Source organism: Akebia trifoliata, chromosome 8 (assembly GCF_017979445.1).
Source record: "Akebia trifoliata isolate Shusen 1 chromosome 8, ASM1797944v1, whole genome shotgun sequence".
Lineage (NCBI taxonomy): Eukaryota > Viridiplantae > Streptophyta > Magnoliopsida > Ranunculales > Lardizabalaceae > Akebia > Akebia trifoliata.
The window spans coordinates 46,791,297-46,810,100 of NC_141382.1; the positions used below are offsets into that span (position 1 = coordinate 46,791,297).

An 18,804-nucleotide genomic window follows, 5' to 3' on the forward strand; every position below is an offset into this window, starting at 1 on the left:
GGGTACTTTTTAAATAACTTCTGATAAAGTTGTCTTTTGAAGTCCAAGCTAAAAATTGGCATAATTTAGGTATAACTTTCTATGCTTTGATGAACATTAGAGATACCCTTATACCTTCCAAGTGATAAATAACTTAACCCTTGACCACAGTCTTTTATGAAAGACCAATATAAAATGACCTCATCTTCAACCCCTACCTATTCAATCTCCTAATTCTTCCTAAAAACTCTTGTTTTTTCTTCTCTTCACCTTCCATATTATCCAAAATCTTATTCTTAAGGTTTAAAATTTGAAGATAGAATCATTAGGTGTTCAACCTCCTAATTCTTGCTTAAAAACCCTTGTTTTTTCTTCTCTTCACCTTCCATAAAATCCAAAATCTTATTATGAAGGTTTAACATTTGAAGATAGAATCTTGAGGTAGAAACTTTTTACCTTAGAATATAAAATCTTGAGGTTTAAAATTTGAAGATAGAATCTTGAAGTTGAAAATGAGGGTGAAACTTCTTTTACTTTTGAAATTGGAGGAACAGGTTTTTGAGGAAAAAAAAAAAAGAAAGAAAATAAGGAGGTTTTGATGTTGAAAATGAGGGTATTTAGGTCATTTTATGAGGAGTCCCTGGTCAAGGGGGATATGCCATTAGTTTGAAAGCATAGGACGGGAATAATAAATATTCACCAAAGCGCAGGAGGGGTATATCTAAAATACCCTAAAATTACTGGTTAAAACCGTGTGCGACAGAGAGGGATGGAGTTGGGTAACCTTATTCTACTCCTGAAGTAGAGGACCTGCAACTCTGTAACTTCTCATCATCTCTCTGCCTCCCCAAAACCCATCCTCTCCTTTTCTCACCATTACTCATCTCTTCTTCTTCTTCTCTTGAGCCAATCATCAAACAGTTTGTGATCAATTACTCCAAATCCCTTCAAATGGCGTTCTCAATCTCCTTCATTCCCTCTTCTCTAAGTTTCACCACAGAACGTCCACAACCACTACACCTCCAATCCTTCAACAATGGCTGCAAAACTCTCTCGAATTTTCACAACCAACCCTTCCCATCAATCTCTATTTCAACCCAATTCAACAAGAAGAATAATAAAATCTCCTCTACTAAACGATTCGCCACTGTAGTCAGAGCTGCTGGAGATTACTACTCCACTCTTGGGGTTCCCAAGTCTGCTACAAGCAAAGACATAAAAGCTGCCTATCGAAGGTTGGCACGCCAGGTACTCAACCCATCTTTGATTTTGTCTTGTTTTCTCGTTTTGTGAATCTGGGTTATTCTGCATTGCTGTATTTTTATCGATCTTTGATGGAATTTTACATGTTTGGGATGACATATAATTAGAAAAGTATCAAAAACACTGTTCTGATATTGAAATTAGTAGCAATTGGTGACCTTTGGTTCTAGTTTAGTTAAAATGTTTGTTTTTATGATCTTGAGATTTGGTACTACTCTTTAATGTATAGTGGGCCAGTGACGATAGAATTTTAAATTCTCAAAGCCCATTTTGATGGGCACAAGATTTGAATTTTGGATTTTGAGATAATGGGAAAATGTATTTTTTTATTTAAATCTTTATATATTTTATACATGAGTTTTCGGACACCAAGAACGTACAATCCAGACACATGGTCTCCCAAAGCGAAGTTAATTCAGTTTGATAAATAGGACCACTGTTTTTTGGGGTCTGTCCCATTGTTAGCAAGATAACGAATTATCAATTGTGGGAGTTTTTCATTAACTTTTTGAAAAAAAAAATGTATTATCGGCTGAACTTTACATAAATTCAGTAAAATTCCCATATACCCAACTGAATTCTTTCTTCTTTACGACCTTCCTTTTTCGCTTTGTTTTCCAAGCTTCTGAATTGTACATTTCCCATTTTCTATGGAAGAAATGGAATTAATGGGGCCTGGAATTTAATTCCTGATTATACACACATTACAAGTATATTTTTTTGCAGAACATTTAAAAAAACCAATTTCTAATTTAAAATTACAAAAATCATCATTTTTACTGTATACTTTTCTTCTTTCTGAATTTTCAATTAACAAATCCGAATTATACTTTAACTGTCCTCCCCTTACGACTTTCTTGCCATGCACTGAATTGCTAATCTTTTTCCTACGTCAACCTTCGTGAGAGACACTAAGTTTTGTGAAATTGAAAGAGTGTGGAGTAAGTTATGATTGGGTTTCCAGTGAATAAGAACTGTTGATTTTTTCCTAATGTCCTCCAAAAACCAAAGTGTAACAATGCACCGCATTTTTTTGGGATTAAAGAGAGAATTGGCCTACGTTGGCAACTGAGTAAATGAAGTGCTTTCTTGGTTTTTCTTCTTTTAGAATTTAATGAATGAGTTATACCGAACTGGCAGTCCAAATGTTGCCATAAAGGATGACCTTACTGCTAGGCAACGGCCTGCATGCCTTGCAGTATTTCTTTGTTTTGATTTATTGCTTATTTGTTTGTCTTTTAATATTGTGCTTGATTTTCTTTTACCTCCCTTTAACCCCACTTTCTTGGGTAAAAGTACCACCCTGATGTCAACAAGCAACCTGGAGCAACTGAAAAGTTTAAGGAGATTTCCAATGCTTATGAGGTGCATTCTGAACTCCCTTTTATATGTCTTCTCTTTGAATTCTTTCCTGGTCATATACTTAATAATAACATTGTGTTCTTAGCCTCTTGAACTGTTTTACGAATCTAATGTAAGAGTGGCATTCATGCACATAGGTAGTTAATACATTCTTTTAAATTCATCATGAGGAAAGGTATGTTTCTGGTCTAATATATTGTGCAGTACCAATCAATTCTGGTTTGATATCTCCGGGTCTGAATGAGGGATTTAGGCTCTGATAAGGACCCAATCCGATAATATTTTACAAAATATATGAATTATTTTGTATATTTTTTGGATTTATAATTTATATTTATATTACACATATGTCATTAAATCAGATTTGATCCAATCCCGAACTGATTGAATTAACATCGGAATGGATTCAGATCCACATATTGATATCTGTCAAGAATCCAGTCTGATATTATCGGAATGGTTCTGGATCCGATCTCATTCTTATTGGATTGGTTCCATATCTTCCCTGATCCAATCCGAACTCAATCCATTGACAGCTCTAGTATATTTAGAGCAAATCTAAGAATGGATGAAATTCTACACCAAGCTGAGATATGAATTCATCATTTGCCTTCAAGCTTCAACACGTAGATATTGCAATTATTCAACTGGTAATTTCTGCAAATAGACAAACTTTACCATCAACATCAAGTCCTGGAAATTAAAAATTTCCCTCTTTTCTGTTATTATTGTTCTAAATTTTCAGAGCTGAAAAATTCTCATCTACATTTCTGATAATGACATGTATAATCATGTCATCTAACTCTTAAGTACATAAAAGAAAACACAACTGAGTTACGACTGTAGGAGGTCATAACCAAATGGACCTATGACCGGCAAATCTTCTATTATTTTCATTTTTATTATTTATGAAACAATATTTTTAATTACAAAATTCTGATTATAGATGTAATTAGTTTATTTGAGTTCATATATTCTTCTGTTTTTTTGGGTTCATATATTCTAGTTATTGAAACCTAATTGCAATGGTTCTGCTTTACTTTTCTTATTACTGCTTGAATTTTTATTCGCATACATTACTTATAATTATCAATATTTTTTATAGTTATATTTATATAGGAAAATGGTAATAAAGTATTTGTGGAATATACATATCCATCTAATGTTTCCCCCATGAAAATGGAAATATATCAATGTTTAATACCATGATGTGCACGACTTAATAGAAGGTTCTGTATTTGACTAAGATGAAAATTTAAGTATCTTTAAAACTTTAGGATTGTCAACATGCTGAAATGTTGAATTTGGAAACAAAGGTTAAAATTAACATCAAATGATGCATGGTTTTCGTTTTTGTCCAAAAATCAATGATAATCATCTCGATCTTATCCCAAATATTTCTGCACTCCACTCTATCTTGGTTCCAAGTTGAAAAATACGATAAGTTAATGTTGATCTTACTTCATAGCTTCACATCTCTAAATTCAACTTGAAATGAAGCCACATTAATTACTTTCATACTAGTTCATTTCAATTTGAGGAAGGTATGCATTGGAACATGTTTGGTATCTCTCTTTAAGAAGAATCAACTTCTCTCACCAAGCGATTTGAGGGCTATTATTGGCTTTGGTGAATAAATAAAGTCATCTTTCTTTCTTATATTGGGTTTGAAGTCTTAAATATGGAGTTTCTTTGGGTGGCCTCCTCCAAGTCTCTTACTCGCCTTCTTTTGAGGTGGTGAGCCTCAAATACTGACTTCTACTTTAGATTTTTTCCAACTTTTGGACACAAAATTTAGTGATAATATTTTTTTTCCCCAATCTTATCCTTTGTGTTCCTTTGTTGTAAGCTGATACATAGACTTCATGTTTGATACCATTTCCCTTCTTTCCCATTCTTTTTTATTTAATTCGTGCATGTTTGTTCTGTCATTGCTTTTTTTTCCTTTTAATAGATATTTTTAACACTCGAAAACTTGTTTTTTCCAACATTTTAGTGATACTATTTTTTTTTTTTTTTTGAATTCTGAAGTGCTGCATTGTCAGGTGCTATCAGATGATAAAAAGAGGGCTTTGTATGATCAATATGGTGAAGCTGGAGTTAAGAGCTCGGTAGGAGGTCCAGCTGGAGCTTATACGGTATTGAAGACAATGTTAATTTTTTTCAAGATATTTTTTTACAGATTGTTATGTAACATCTAACAAGTTAAATATAGAAAGCTTATGCATATAGAAGATAATGAAAAAGGTACAAAATTAGATGATCCTCTTGCAGTTCTAATTGTGTGAAACTAATTGTTTTAGATTTCAATTTTGGATCCCTTGGTTAGCTTGCATGTGCATATATTTCCATTAGTGTGAAAATATATATATTTTGGAGTAATGGACATTTTATTCAAATCATGGAAGAGCATGCCGTTCATTTATATTTTAAGAAATGATAGGACTGGTGTGAAAACACACTTATAACTCATTATATTACATTAATCACTGGGAGTAAGAAAAATGAAATCAGTAGAGTTTGTACATTTCCATGCTGATATAAGAGACTTATCTTATTCATTTGAACATTCATAATTATGCTACATAAAAGTAAAAAAGTGGCTATTTTAGGACTTAAGGAGATCATAACCACATGGGCCTACAACTTATGGTCTCCTTTTCTTTTTCTTTTTTTCTAGATTTTTATTTATTTTTAATCTTTTTACTCATCCAACAGTTTTAAATTTTTTTATAACTTATTAGTTTGGGAAAAAAAGGAGGGAAAATCCCTAGAGACTTTCCCCCAAAAATATGAAGAAAAGTACTGAATAAGCTATTTCCTTTAGCCATTACGAATGCACCGGATCCCATCAATCATCGTAACTCTGCAGTTAAGCATACTTGGGCTAGAGTAATACTAGGATGGGTGACCTCCTAGGAAGTTCTCATGTTGCACCCTCTCTTAATAAGGCGTGTGGAGCATTGATCCTATAACAAGGGTTCAAACCCCATTGAACCCACCTTCACGCTGATCACTAACCCTTGCTTCTTTAGCGAAAAAGCCTATTTCCTCTAACCTTCGAGTATTTACAAGGAAACTAAATTCTGCATTAGCTTAGTATACGCCACACATGATCAGATCATAATGCTATTGATTATGGTACTGGATCATGTCTTTGTAGAAGTAATAGCCCTCACTATCATGATTTTGTTAAAGGCTGAAAACGATTAAGTTCTCTAGTTTCTGATTGAAGAACACATGAAGTTTCATTTATACTTTCTACCATACACACTCTAGTCAATAAACAATTGCAACTAGAATAGATGGTACAAGTGGTTGCTTAACAATTTGGAATTTTTCTTTATCTCTTTACTTAATGTTTTACAATTTTTTGTTCACAGACTAATCCTTTTGACCTATTCGAGACTTTTTTTGGAGCGAGTATGGGTAATTTCTCTGGTATGGACCAGACTGGATTTAGAACACGCCGTCGTAGTACTGTTACTAAGGGGGAAGATATTCGGTAAGTTACAGGCTTTAACTAGAAGGTTTGATCAATATTATCAACTCCATGGCATAGTATTAGTAATGTCTTTCTAGTGTTGGAATCAATTTTGCTGCTTCTACAAAATCCATTCAACAAATTTATCACAGTAATGATATCAATAAAGGAAGAATTGTTAGAAAATTTGAAGCACAGATAGGTTAGTTATTTGTTGAATAAAAGTTTTAACCAATGCTACAATGCACATATCATGAAGTGGATGGCATGGTTCTCTCTTTATGACAATGTAAGCTTACAAAGGCCTCATAATCTTTTTTCCTTTTCTTTTATGATAAGACAGACTGATCTACTGTGTCTACATTTTTAAAATTATTTTTTCTGCTATTTTAGGAATATTTTCTATTATTATTTTTTGATCGTTTTTATTTAAGTTGGGCAAGTTCAGTCTGTAGGATTCTTGGTGAAATCATCTATACTATCTTATGAAGATGTTTATAAAGGAAACTATAGTTGATTTGTGGCATTAAAGTGTTTCAGTTATGATATGAGTTTGGAATTTGCTGAGGCTATCTTTGGAGCTGAAAAAGAATTTGTGCTTTCTCACTTGGAAACATGTGGAGTTTGCACTGGTACTGGAGCAAAGATAGGCTCCAAGATGAGAGTATGCTCAACCTGTGGCGGCAGAGGTCAAGTTATGCGAACTGAGCAAACACCTTTTGGTCTATTTTCCCAGGTATGGAAGTATTCCTCTTTTGTTCCTAATCAAAGTAGATTAGTGGACATTTCCTTCAAAAGTGATCTCTCGTTTTATTTGACTTTACTTAGATAAAATACTCATCGAGGATCTTTTATTGGTAACTTTGTTCAATATATCACTTCCTCTTTCCCAAGCAATTGCCCAAGCATCATTTTTTTTTTGAAGATTTGAATAACTGAAACTTATTGTTGTTGCATGGAGTTAAATTTCTACAAATATATCCTTACAGTCTAATGTGCGTGTGCTTTGGATAGTCTGAGGACTAGCTCTCAGAGTTGAACCCATGACCTCAAAGTTGAATATTTGTTTACTTTTTGGCTTATTAATATTATTCACTTATAGCTTACCACTAGTATTTGGAGTGAATTGGTGGAGTTTTAGAGTTTTGATGGGCCTTAGCAAACAGCTTGTTAGTGATTTTGCAAAGCTTGATGATAGAAGGAGAACAATTTGGGAATGATCCCATTCATAATGGGATGGTGTATGCTAGAGGCTTTCACTTTTTTTACTTTAAGTCAATCAATGTTGTTTTGTTTCCTGTGAGAGCTAATGTGGTTGCCCTCGCATTAGTTCTTTTCCTTTTGTTGGGCTGCTTTGTACTTTTCGCTCCTTTTTGTCAACTAAATTCAATTGTCACATCTAGGGGGGAAAAAAGATGCTACCTTCTTCCATGCTCTTAACATCTGGGATTTTACTTTTTGTTATGTGTTATTGTTTATATAGGTCTCTGTTTGTCCAAACTGTGGTGGGAATGGTGAAGTTATTTCTGAATATTGTCGAAAATGTGCTGGTGAAGGACGGTTTCGCGTTAAGAAAGATATCAAAGTTAAAGTCCCTCCTGGAGTCAGCAAAGGGAGTATTCTCCGGGTTGCTGGGGAGGGTGATGCTGGACCTAAAGGGTATGATTCATTAACTATTTTACGATATCTTATGTGATAGAAATCAGAAACTGTTACCCATTGTTATTAAAGGAGAGTAGCACTTATTTAATGATTTCTTTTTTCATTGGATCCGCTTCAGTAAACGTTACCATCATACTCAGATCACCGGGACATGGTCCCCCGTCCTACATTCTGTGGTCTCTGATTTTCAATCATACGGTTGTAGGTTTAGTAGTGGGACTATTGTTGTTATTCAATGAATTTCAACTAGAGTATGCTTGATCAATCCAGCATTCAATAAATTATTTTTCAAGTGCGCTGTGACCCAACTGTAAAATCATTGTGACACGAGACATAGAAAAGTACGAATGAGACAAATTTATTTTTTGAGTTTGCAACAACTATCAACATGCCAAATATCTTGTACAATAGATTTTGGGAAGAACTCCCTTATTTTCATTTTCCAGCTTTTAAATTTGAGCATTTTTTCCCCAAGAACAAACAGCTATTATATAGGCAGATAATCTGGCTTGCACTAACCTTCCTCCTTATCCAGCTAGACATCTATGACAAGTTCCTATTCCATCCAAGGGAGCCTTTTTGCATATTGATTGCCACATTGGGTAAGATCCACACAGTAACCATTTGATTAGTAGGAGGTTCTGAATTCCCGATACGTGTGCCATGTGCAAGTAAGTGGGCATAGAAGGATGTAAATTATCTTCTTTCATTGCTGATGCTCTAGAAGTGTGTGGGTTGCCTTCTTTGACAAATGTGGTCCTTGCTGGAAAGTTTGTAGATGTGTCTCCCATTTACCTGGCAGTCTGCAAAGTTATTCACTCTGAATAGAAAATAGTTGTGGGAGGTTAATCTGTTTACAGTATCTTGGTCTAATTGGCAGGAGAGGAACAACCAATTTTTTAACAAAGAAGATAACATAGAATTGGTTGTGCAGAAAGGCATGTATCTTCAAGTAGGCATCAATCTTGTTAGAGGGGATGATTTCTCAATGGTTCTATGGGCCTTTGTTAGACTCTCTTACTAGCTCTATTGTGCTTTCCATTTATCCATTCTTTGTATATTTTTCTGTTTCTATCTTTTTTGATTAATTTCTTTACCGACAAAAAAAACCCTGGAAAAAACTACAAATGAGAATTACAGTTTTGCATTGATCTCTGATCTCTCTTTAACATGAAACTTTATTTTATAAAATCCACCATTGAGACTCCATTTCCTACTTCCCAGCAACAATATCTGAGACAAAAACAACTTGGGGGGTAGAGGACGAAAATTACGGAGTTTTGATTCCTGCGAACCTGGATTCATTATCTGTTATTTGCAAAAGTAATTTCATTTTCACCAAGGCAACTGTTCTTCTTTGTTTTTTTTTTTTTTTTTTTGATAGGTAAATGCAATTTGTATTGAAACGAGGTCAAGATGTCCAATAAAGATTAAAAAGAGATCAAACAAGAGAAAACCCCAAGGCAACAGGATAATCTACAAACCCAATCCCATCTCCCCCATGAAGTTCTCAAAGAAGACTACTTTAAACTCCTCAAAAACTTTACACCAAGAAAAAAAAAAACCTTCAATTGACACGAAGATAACATCAAGCGAGGCCCCTTTTCCTCAAAAAATGCGTTGGTCATTCAAGATCTACAACATTGCCATTACCTCACTATAACCACTGGGTTCAATCTTTTTATCTAGTCTTTACTGATTCCATGGATTGAGAGGTTCTACAATATATCCTTCATGTTTTGTAGTCATAAGATTTCCAATTTCTTCTTGATCACTACGTATAGATGAAAGTTGTCTTTTGAAATTCTATCTATAGTTCTTATCCTTATTATCTGGCAGTGTTCCATTTAGACTGTTGGAATGCTAAGTAGCCCCCACTTTTGTTAAGATCATTTAATTTTTCTTATTCCAGTATATTTGTATGCATTCTTGTCATCATAGATTTATCTTATTGAGAAGCGGAGGTCGGTTTAATTTATTATTCTACTTTTTGTTGAGCAGGGGGCCACCTGGAGATCTCTATGTATACCTTGACATAAAGGAGATTCCAGAGATCCAAAGAGATGGCATAAACCTCAGTTCAATAGTTTCCATTAGCTATGTAGATGCTATCTTGGGGTCTACTGTGAAGGTAAATATATCTCTATTTTATCATAGTTAATGTTTTGGAGAAATATGCCAATGTCACCTAATGCTGCTATTTAAGAAATATTTTTTTTTCTCACTTCAAAGTTACTTTCTGGTTCCATGGGGTATATAACATGCTCATGAAATTGAGAAAACCTAATTTTGGGGTTCAATCTCTTTCCTCTCCTTTCAATTGTTCCAATTAGAGATTATAATTTGAAAGACAAAAATTCCCTACTAGTTAATAAAAAAATACTTGTTTTCAATGCTTTTCCAAAACATTGACCTTACAGTGAATCATTGGACATTTCCTATCTAGACTTCTTGTATCATTATCCTGGCTATTGAACCTGCCTTTCAATAGATTCTTCTGATTGTGGTTGGCATTGAACAGGTGACAACAGTTGATGGGATTACTGACCTACAAATCCCTCCAGGTATCCAACCAGGAGATGTGGTTGTATTGGCAAAAAAGGGTGTCCCGAAGCTAAACAGACCATCGATTCGCGGGGACCATTTATTCACTATTAAAGTCACCATACCAAATCGTATCAGGTGCAATACCGTTTTCAGTTTAGTTTTATTCTTTAACATGGATAGCTTATTTATAGCACTGACTGCATTCCATTCTTTTTTTTTTTTCCTTGTACTTTTGGCTGGTCCCCTTATCTGCCTTTATTAATGATATCTGCTTTGCTTATCAAAAAATAAATAAATTTGAGCCCCCTTTCTGAAACTTGAGCACTTGGAGCTTAATCAATGTATTTCTCAGAGTGGGGAATCAGTCAAGGACTTTTGTTGAGAAAGGTATGCATAAGTTAAATTTGAAAAAGGGAAGGAGTTGATGAACAGGAAAGAAAAGCACTGTATCTAGGAAAATATTGATGATTCCATCAAATGGGATTTACTACAAGCAAATGCAATATTAGAACATTTCTTTTGTACAAAATCTTCATAATTTTAAATAAATAAGAAAATGTTCGAAATGAATTAGTTGCCTTTTAAACTAAGCTAAATTTTTTGGGATAAGCCTTTGGTGATATGATGATGAAATGCAAGCTACGGTCTCTCATGGGTTAGTTAGGAAAAAAAAACTAATTATTTTTCTAAAAGAGTTAAGAAATGGAAAATGTATTAATCCATAATTTGGCATTTATGTCATTGTAACTATTATATGCTCTTCTGCACGTTAGTTTTTGATTCTCTTCATTGATCGGCTCCTCAATCACACAGGTTTCACCTTAACCGGAGAACTTGCTTTGCTGGTCCTTTATTTACTTGATTTAATTCTATGACTCTTTGTTTGCTTTTGCAGTGCAAGAGAACGTGAATTGCTTGAAGAACTTTCTTTGCTTCAGGACACCACTATCAGCCGTTCACGCACTCGTCCCAAATCAAAGTCACCAGGTAAAGTAGCTTTAATTTTGGTGAAGGATGTGACCTAATTAGCATCTCGTCGAATTGTTATAGGGGAAGAGCCCCATCACAATTTCTGTGCCTTATGTGAATATTCCCGTCTCTGAGTTGGTGACATGGATCCTAGAAAAATGTGCCTTTTCTAGTCAATTTTGTGGTGGGAAATACGTTTGATTATACATCATAATTTTAATGAATCTGATGCTTCTTTTAGTTACTGTCCTTTTGGAGGGTATGAACATATTCAATTGATTTCTGCAGCTAAAAGCACAGAAGCTCAGACAAGTACCGAAACAGAGAAATCTGAAGAGCATGAAGCAGAGAATGACGTGTGGCAAAAACTAAAAGATTTTGCAGGGTAAATTTTCTTTCTTATTATTACCATATTTCCTGTGTTGTGTCTTGAGTCTAGCCTCCAAAAGTTACGATATTTTATACCAAATTCATGCTTCAAAATTTTAATATTCTTGCCAAGTTTCAAGCTTGACAAGGCTATCATAGAAGAAATATAAGAAGGAATAACCTTGTTTAAGTATATTTGATGGGGTTCAACTCTCCCAAAAAGCTGTTTCTATTAGTAAAAATCATCAAAAATATTCCTTGTTCAAGATCGCTCTAACAAATCAAATCATGTTATATTTGAATTGGTTATGATTTTTATCTTGTTGGGTTTTATTGGATACTGTGAATTCAAATGTTGGAATGTGTGACACTTAACCATGACACTTGCAGGTCTGTTACCAATGGAGCTTTAAAATGGCTGAAAGACAACCTCTAATCCCCAACGAGATTCTCTGTGTGATGCTCAAATTCTTTGTTCCTGCCCAATTGCATCATGGGCACCATACAAAATTTTCCTCTAAAGCTTGACTTGAATTCCAGGCAACCATATTCACACTGGAAAGTTGATTGAGCCTTATTCAAATTGTTCTTATAAATCAAGCAGCATTGCGGTCCATTTTCAATTTTTCTTTTTCATTATTACTTGAAAAACTCAATATTTGAGGAATATATCCAAGTTCATCCCTGCAAATGTATGGTTAGGATGCATATAAAATTGTATATAAATACCCAAAGCATGGGTTTGAGGGATTACCTTTCCAATACTCTTAAAAGTTGACAATAGAGATGTGTGTCAAAATTTGAGTATTTTCTTTGGAGTTGTTCTAATCTGACTTCCTTGGACACTGCACTGACGTGGCAGTGTGCAGAGAATTCTAGATTTTTAACTCGAGAAACAAGGAAAAATAAATCTATAGATCTCGGAAAAAAAAATCTAGGATTCTCTGCACACTGCCATGTCAATGCAGTCTTCGATGGAGTGTCGAAGGAAGTCAGTTCAGCATTTTCGTTTACCTTGGAAATATCCCAACTTCCTTGACCAATATCAAATTTGTGTGGTGGTGTTATATTTATTGCCAAATCTTTAGGTAATAGGTATGGTTTACATGTCATTTCTAGTTTTAGACATATAAAAGAGGCTTTGGATCAAAATAATAATTATAGTCATCCAAAGATCAGTTGAGACTACGGGACCACTAGGGGTGCACATGGTTCGGATTTTGACAAAATTGGAACTGAACCAAATATGATCGGTTCTACAAATTTGAAACCGAATCAACCCAATTACGCTGTAGAACCGAACCAATCCAATCCAATCTTGGTTCGGATTGGTTCTCGGTTCTCATACTTATTAGGAAATTTTATAATAGAAGCAACTCTATTTTACTAGGCTATCTATAAATTGGTTACTCTTGAAGTTGTCTTTTGATGGGCTGAATCTTGCCCTAGTTAGTTGGGATACTAAATCAAAGTATCCAGCTGACTATCCCCACCTTCATCAAGTAAAATGCAAATTGAAAACCCAAAGCATCCCACAGTGCAGAAATAAATTCATGCCTAGAGAGATTTCTATAAAAAGAAGAAACACATGATATAAAACCTGACATCTGAAACCCAATTGTAAGAATAAACTCTATTTAATATGTGATGAAAAGCAATCAAGAATAAATTCAGCCTTCAAGGATAGTTTTAGCAATATGTGATGAAAAGCAACCAAGGAATATTACATCTAGACATCATAAGATTTACATTTGGTTTTGCATCCATAGATGTAAGATTGGGTTAGTGTCACTGTTACCTCTTCGTAACACAGTTGTGTGTGTGTGTTTGTGTGTGAGAGAGAGAGAGAGTTACCTCTTCGTTTTTCGACGAGGTGAGGTGAGTGAGGGAGATGAACGACGGCAACGGCTAGGTTTTCAGCTTCTTCCAACTGGAAGAAGAGAGAAGTACAGAACGAAAGTTGCATTTTTAAATGATTAAATATTATATATATATTAGATATAAATTTGATTCGGATTTCGGATTGGTTCGGTTCTATATATGTCTAATCCGGAACCGAACCAAATCAGCCGGATTTTTTTTCTTTAGATCCGTACTCGAACCATGAGTGTGTTCAATCCGAACCAATCCAATCCAAAAGCTTCGGATTGGTTCGGTTCTCGGATTTATCCAATCCAATGTGCACCCCTAGGGACCACTAAAGAGTTGACATGAACACATTACAACTTGACCAGATTTTAAGTGTGGTCCTTATTTAGATATACATTCTTTTTGTACTAAAAGATAATAATAAATACATTTTAGATACATTTTTAAAAATCAGAGTAACTAAGTGTCCTCATGAAACATTGAGTCCGTGGTATGAATTTATGTGAGATTCAACCAAATCGGGTTAATTAGACTACTTTTGCCTCTAAGTCATAACTTGATTTTTCATAAAAGCAGCTCTCAATTGTATTCCTTAATGAAACATTGTCTTGGTCAATAGACATGGTTTTAGATACAATTGAATGGAAGAATGAAATTCGTTTATCCAATCCCTAATCTTTGGGATTAGCCTTCGATGATAATATAATAATTAATGATGAAACAGTCTTGATCATTATTTGAAAAATGGATCCACAACACGTATAGGTCTTGGGCCAAGTCATTGTGATGTGGACCGTCTAATTGGTGGACCATCTCATGGATGGGCAAAAAACCAAAGTAAATATATTTCTTGAGTCGTGTTTTTCTGATTCCCCCTCTACTCTCCCGTGGCATGTGATAGAACCATCACATGCCATGCCGGAAGAGTAGAGGTGGAGTCAGAAAATCATGACTCATGAAATATATATACTTTGTTTTTTTTTTGCCCATCCAACCCCCTAAAAAAAAATCTTATATTACATCTAATTTTTCTTATTATGAAGGCCATTTTGATAAAAAAAACAAGTAAAATTACAATCTCATTCCCCTAAAATTACTTTTTATTCTTTTAAAATTACAAAAAAATGTTCTTTTTATTATAATATCTACAAAATCACCATGTTTAATATTACTGTATTAAATGATACAATATGATATGAAATAAAATAAGGTCATTGTGAAAATTTTAAAATAAATTATAAAAAAAGAAATAATCATTGCATAAATAATGATTTTTGAGATGCATGTGCGTTTGCACATGCCACCTTCTACTTGGAGATGATGAGGGAACACCATGTCAAATGTGTCAAACATGATTTGTCTTTATTTGCAAATTGGCGATGGCACACTATGATTGCCTCATTAAGCTCAATTAACACAAACAACACGTTTTTGACAGTGTGTACATAACACAAAATTGTTTATAACACACCAATTTATGAAATTGTATGAAGGGTATGGGTTAGGATTAGGCGACTCATGGAAAAACACATGATCCAGGCGGATAATTAAAGTATGAAATCCAAATGTAGCCATTTATTCATATCGTGATAATACATGTCCCCATAATAAAATTATTTCATGTTTTAATGGTTGAGTAACTTGAACCTAATCCTTATATAAAACACGAATTAAGAAGAAAGGAAGCACTGTGAAGACAATCAAACAATAGCATTTCTTCATCTCACTCATAATTTGTTCATTTAGAGTTCAAATTTTTTTTCTCAAGACGAGCTTTCTGTGCGAAGAAATGGAAAAGGGAGTGCAATTAATCATTGAAAAATAAAATTATTATCTGCACCCAAACCATATTTAATTTCATATTTAGTGTGTCATCATGAAAAAAGTGATGTGGTAATATAAGCTCTTCGGGGGGATAGTACTCTTAGTACTGATGGGGTGGGGGCTCTTTTCACCAACCATTGCCCCCCACAATTTTTTTCTACCCATAAAAAAGATGGGAAAGAGAATCTCCATTACTTAAGCCACAAAGAAAAAGAAAAAGAAAAAGAAAAAGAAAAAGAAAACATCATGAATGGAAAGAGAAAAAGTCTGTTATAAGCTTATGCTTATAGTCTCAAAAAAGCAAATGTAGACATAAAAATTAGTTCGTTTCTTTGTTTGATAACAAAGCAATATTTAAAAGAAGACATTTACATGACTTACTATTTACAAAGCTGACTGACCTAGTCAATCTTGCCCATTTGCAAGAGAAATTCCACCATAGACCTAAGCTTTACCTAACCATACCATGAGAGATTGAAATTAAACACATTTTACATTGGTTAGTATACACGAGTGAACTTAAAGTGTGCACCATACCACCATCCTATCTCGCTTATACCATCTAAATGATGCATATATCACAACACATCATCATATGGGAAGAAGCATATGGTATGATGGGTAGTGTGTGTGTGTGTGTGTGTGAGAGAGAGAGAGAGAGAGAGATTTCCTGATGAACTTGGGGGAGTTTTTTATTTTTTAAGAGATGTCAACAAGCTTTCCTCCATCCTTCATCATAATCTTAAACTCATCAAAACTAACCATACCATCTCCATCCATATCAACCTTCCTAATCATCTCCTTGCAATCTTCAACGCTCAAGCCTTGCTTCAATCCCAAGGACAACAAAACTGAACCCAACTCCTCCACAGTGATCAACCCATCTCCATCACCATCAAATACATCAAAAGCTTCTCTCAACTCCTCTTCCTTTCCACCCTCATCATCTTCCCCTCCTACTTCATCATCTCCCTTCCCCATCGACTCGTAAATCTCGCAAAACTCATCGATATCAATCAGCCCATCACCATTAACATCCAACCTTTCAACCATATTACTCACTTCTTTATCAGTATATAAGAACCCAATGTTCTTCAAAGATTCTCTAAGTTCTTGCTTAGTTATAAAGCCATCACCATTCTTGTCAAAGGTGGTGAAGACCCTTTTAAGCTGGGAATTCTCTTGATCAGAACTCTTCTTCCTCTTCTTCTTGTTGTTCTCCTTGGGATCTGTCTTTGTTTTGATGGAGATGATTGAAGAACTATTTGGAACAAAAGATTGAATATAGGGTAAGATTTTGGTTGGAGGAAGATTGAAGTAGGTGTTGATGAAGCCAACAAGGAATAGAACTGTGACCAATATTATGATCATCATCATTCAAACTTCCAACTACCAACTTCCAACTTCAAACTTCAAACAAACAAGAAGAAGAAGAAGAAGAAGAAGAAGAAGAAGATGATTTGTTTGTTGGGAATATTTTATGGATTGAGAAGTGAGGCTCTCTTAAGTTAAGAGTAAGGTTTACAGAAAGAAAAGAAACGCGTTCTTGGCATTCGTTTGATTCCACAAACCGCGTGAACTCTGAAGTGTGACGTTTAATAGTAGGACTTTTCTAGTCATCAAACCAACGGCTGAGATGAGATAAAAAAAAATTCAGGTTTTTGAGGGATTATTATAGTTACCGTTGGAAAAATCCTAGGGATCCATTGTTGTTTGGAATCTCGAGAAACACCATCCAATCTCAGCCAACTCTCCATCAACATGACCGTTGGTATTCGAGGAAAAAAAGTAGATTTCCTAGAGATACATATTTCCCGTACAAGGAATTTTTAGGAGATTTGTTCCCCTCTCACGCTAAAACGGAAAGATGTTCCTTAAGGATTCATTACTTAATACCAGTGATAAACCTTGATCCTAGGAAATATGCATGAGTCGTGATAATCTGACTTACACATGTGGCATACTCAATCGACACTCCTGACGTGACAGGCTCGAAAATCGTAGATCTACTTTCTTTGAGATACAAAACTGAATCTTTTTTTTTTATGGAGAATCGTAGTTATGCATCGAGGATAACAGATATACGATTCCCAAGCCTATCACGTCAGGGTGTCGATTGAGTATGTCACGTGATTACGTCAGATTATCATGATTCAATATGTTCTGTTCATAACATAATTAATTAGAGGGAATGTAAAATTTGAATTTTTTTGTTTTTGTTTTAAGTGTAATTAAAAAGGGGACGACCTAAGAAAAATAATTGAATTAACAAGAGTGGATATAAACAACAAGTGCTGGACATAGTAACTAGGATCTCCTTCCAAAAAGTGAGAGGTCTTGAGTTCAAATCCTCTCGATGGCCACCTACGGGGATTTATCTCAACTTACCTAATATGTATGGTGTGTGAAAATATTGCATGGATCCAAGGGATTTGGGCAAGATATGTTGTTCTAAAAGGTCAGTTTCATCCCTAGTAGTCAGGTTTATGAGTTTGGACACCCCTGTTAAAAAAAGAGAGAAGAAGAATGGTATAACACTCCTATAATAATAGAAGAGTTAACTTTTGACATAACTGATTACATAAACAATAATCATTCATTTGATCCCAATTTTTTTTTAAATAATGTTTTGATGACGATGAAAGGCAAATATAAAGTAGTGAGTAGAAACAATTAGTTTCTCATTGTCGGTTACAAGTGGTACAATAGATATTATTTTAAAAATCTAGGGTATATCTGTTTGGAGAGATGGCATATGATAGTGATCATCAATGAAATTTCAAATTAGAAAATGGTTGCTTATGGATTAGATAATTTTTTATCGGTTGATAAATTCTAACTTGGATTCATGATTCTAATCTTTTAAATATTTGAACAATATAAACTTAGAATGTATTGTAAACTTGGGATATATAAATGATATTTATTGGAGATTTGGTGATTTATTATTGTAATCTTATATGAGATTTGATGATATCTTATGAGAACACTAACCCTATCCTTAGTTAGCCTAATTTTTCTCAATTAATTTCTGATTTTTATAAAAGATCTGCTTGGTGTATACGCGTGGTACAATCTTATTGGAGTTGGTGCTTTTAATATCCAATATTGTAGTAGTAGTTGAATTCAAGAAAGAAACAACATGATGGCTATGTAATAATTATTCTATTATGCTCAACTCAATCCATTAGTGGGCCAACAAATGTTCGTTAAGTATCAGTATCCATTTACTTCACCAAACTTATGGAGAAAGTAGATATGAAGATACTAATAATATAAGATATTAGAAAAATAAAATGTGTTGAATAACATGATTAATTCATCCAACCACCAAATATTTCACATGAGAATTTGATGATGATGATTGACCATATCTAAATGGGTTACATCCATGAATTTAAGACGCGAAACTCCATGCCAAATACTAAATCGTCTCAGACGAGTTTTCCGATACGTTCGAGCTATCTTACTCAAAA

At 34.3% G+C, this 18,804-nt stretch overlaps 1 protein-coding gene and 1 pseudogene across 1 annotated transcript; one reads left to right on the top strand and one right to left on the bottom strand.

Moving 5' to 3' along the window:
- The first annotated feature begins 738 nt into the window (after positions 1–738).
- LOC147397260 (Molecular chaperone Hsp40/DnaJ family protein) lies at positions 739–12,388 on the top strand. The gene is made up of 11 exons (XM_086452790.1): positions 739–1,227; positions 2,539–2,607; positions 4,650–4,742; positions 5,988–6,109; positions 6,629–6,824; positions 7,572–7,747; positions 9,752–9,881; positions 10,272–10,432; positions 11,193–11,284; positions 11,555–11,651; positions 12,026–12,388. The coding sequence occupies exons 1-11, from the start codon at positions 931–933 to the stop codon at positions 12,069–12,071; spliced, it is 1,479 nt and encodes a 492-aa protein (XP_086308916.1). The 5' UTR covers positions 739–930; the 3' UTR covers positions 12,072–12,388.
- A 3,191-nt stretch (positions 12,389–15,579) lies between these two features.
- On the bottom strand, positions 15,580–16,869 carry LOC147397261 (calmodulin-like protein 3 pseudogene; annotated as a pseudogene).
- Between the last annotated feature and the right edge of the window lie 1,935 nt (positions 16,870–18,804).

Coding starts and splice junctions, on each gene's coding strand:
- LOC147397260 (XM_086452790.1), top strand. CDS start 931: ATGGCGTTCTCAATCTCCTTCATTCCCTCTTCTCTAAGTTTCACCACA. Junction 2,608..4,649: donor AGATTTCCAATGCTTATGAG/GTGCATTCTGAA, acceptor CTGCATTGTCAG/GTGCTATCAGATGATAAAAA. Junction 6,825..7,571: donor CTTTTGGTCTATTTTCCCAG/GTATGGAAGTAT, acceptor TTGTTTATATAG/GTCTCTGTTTGTCCAAACTG.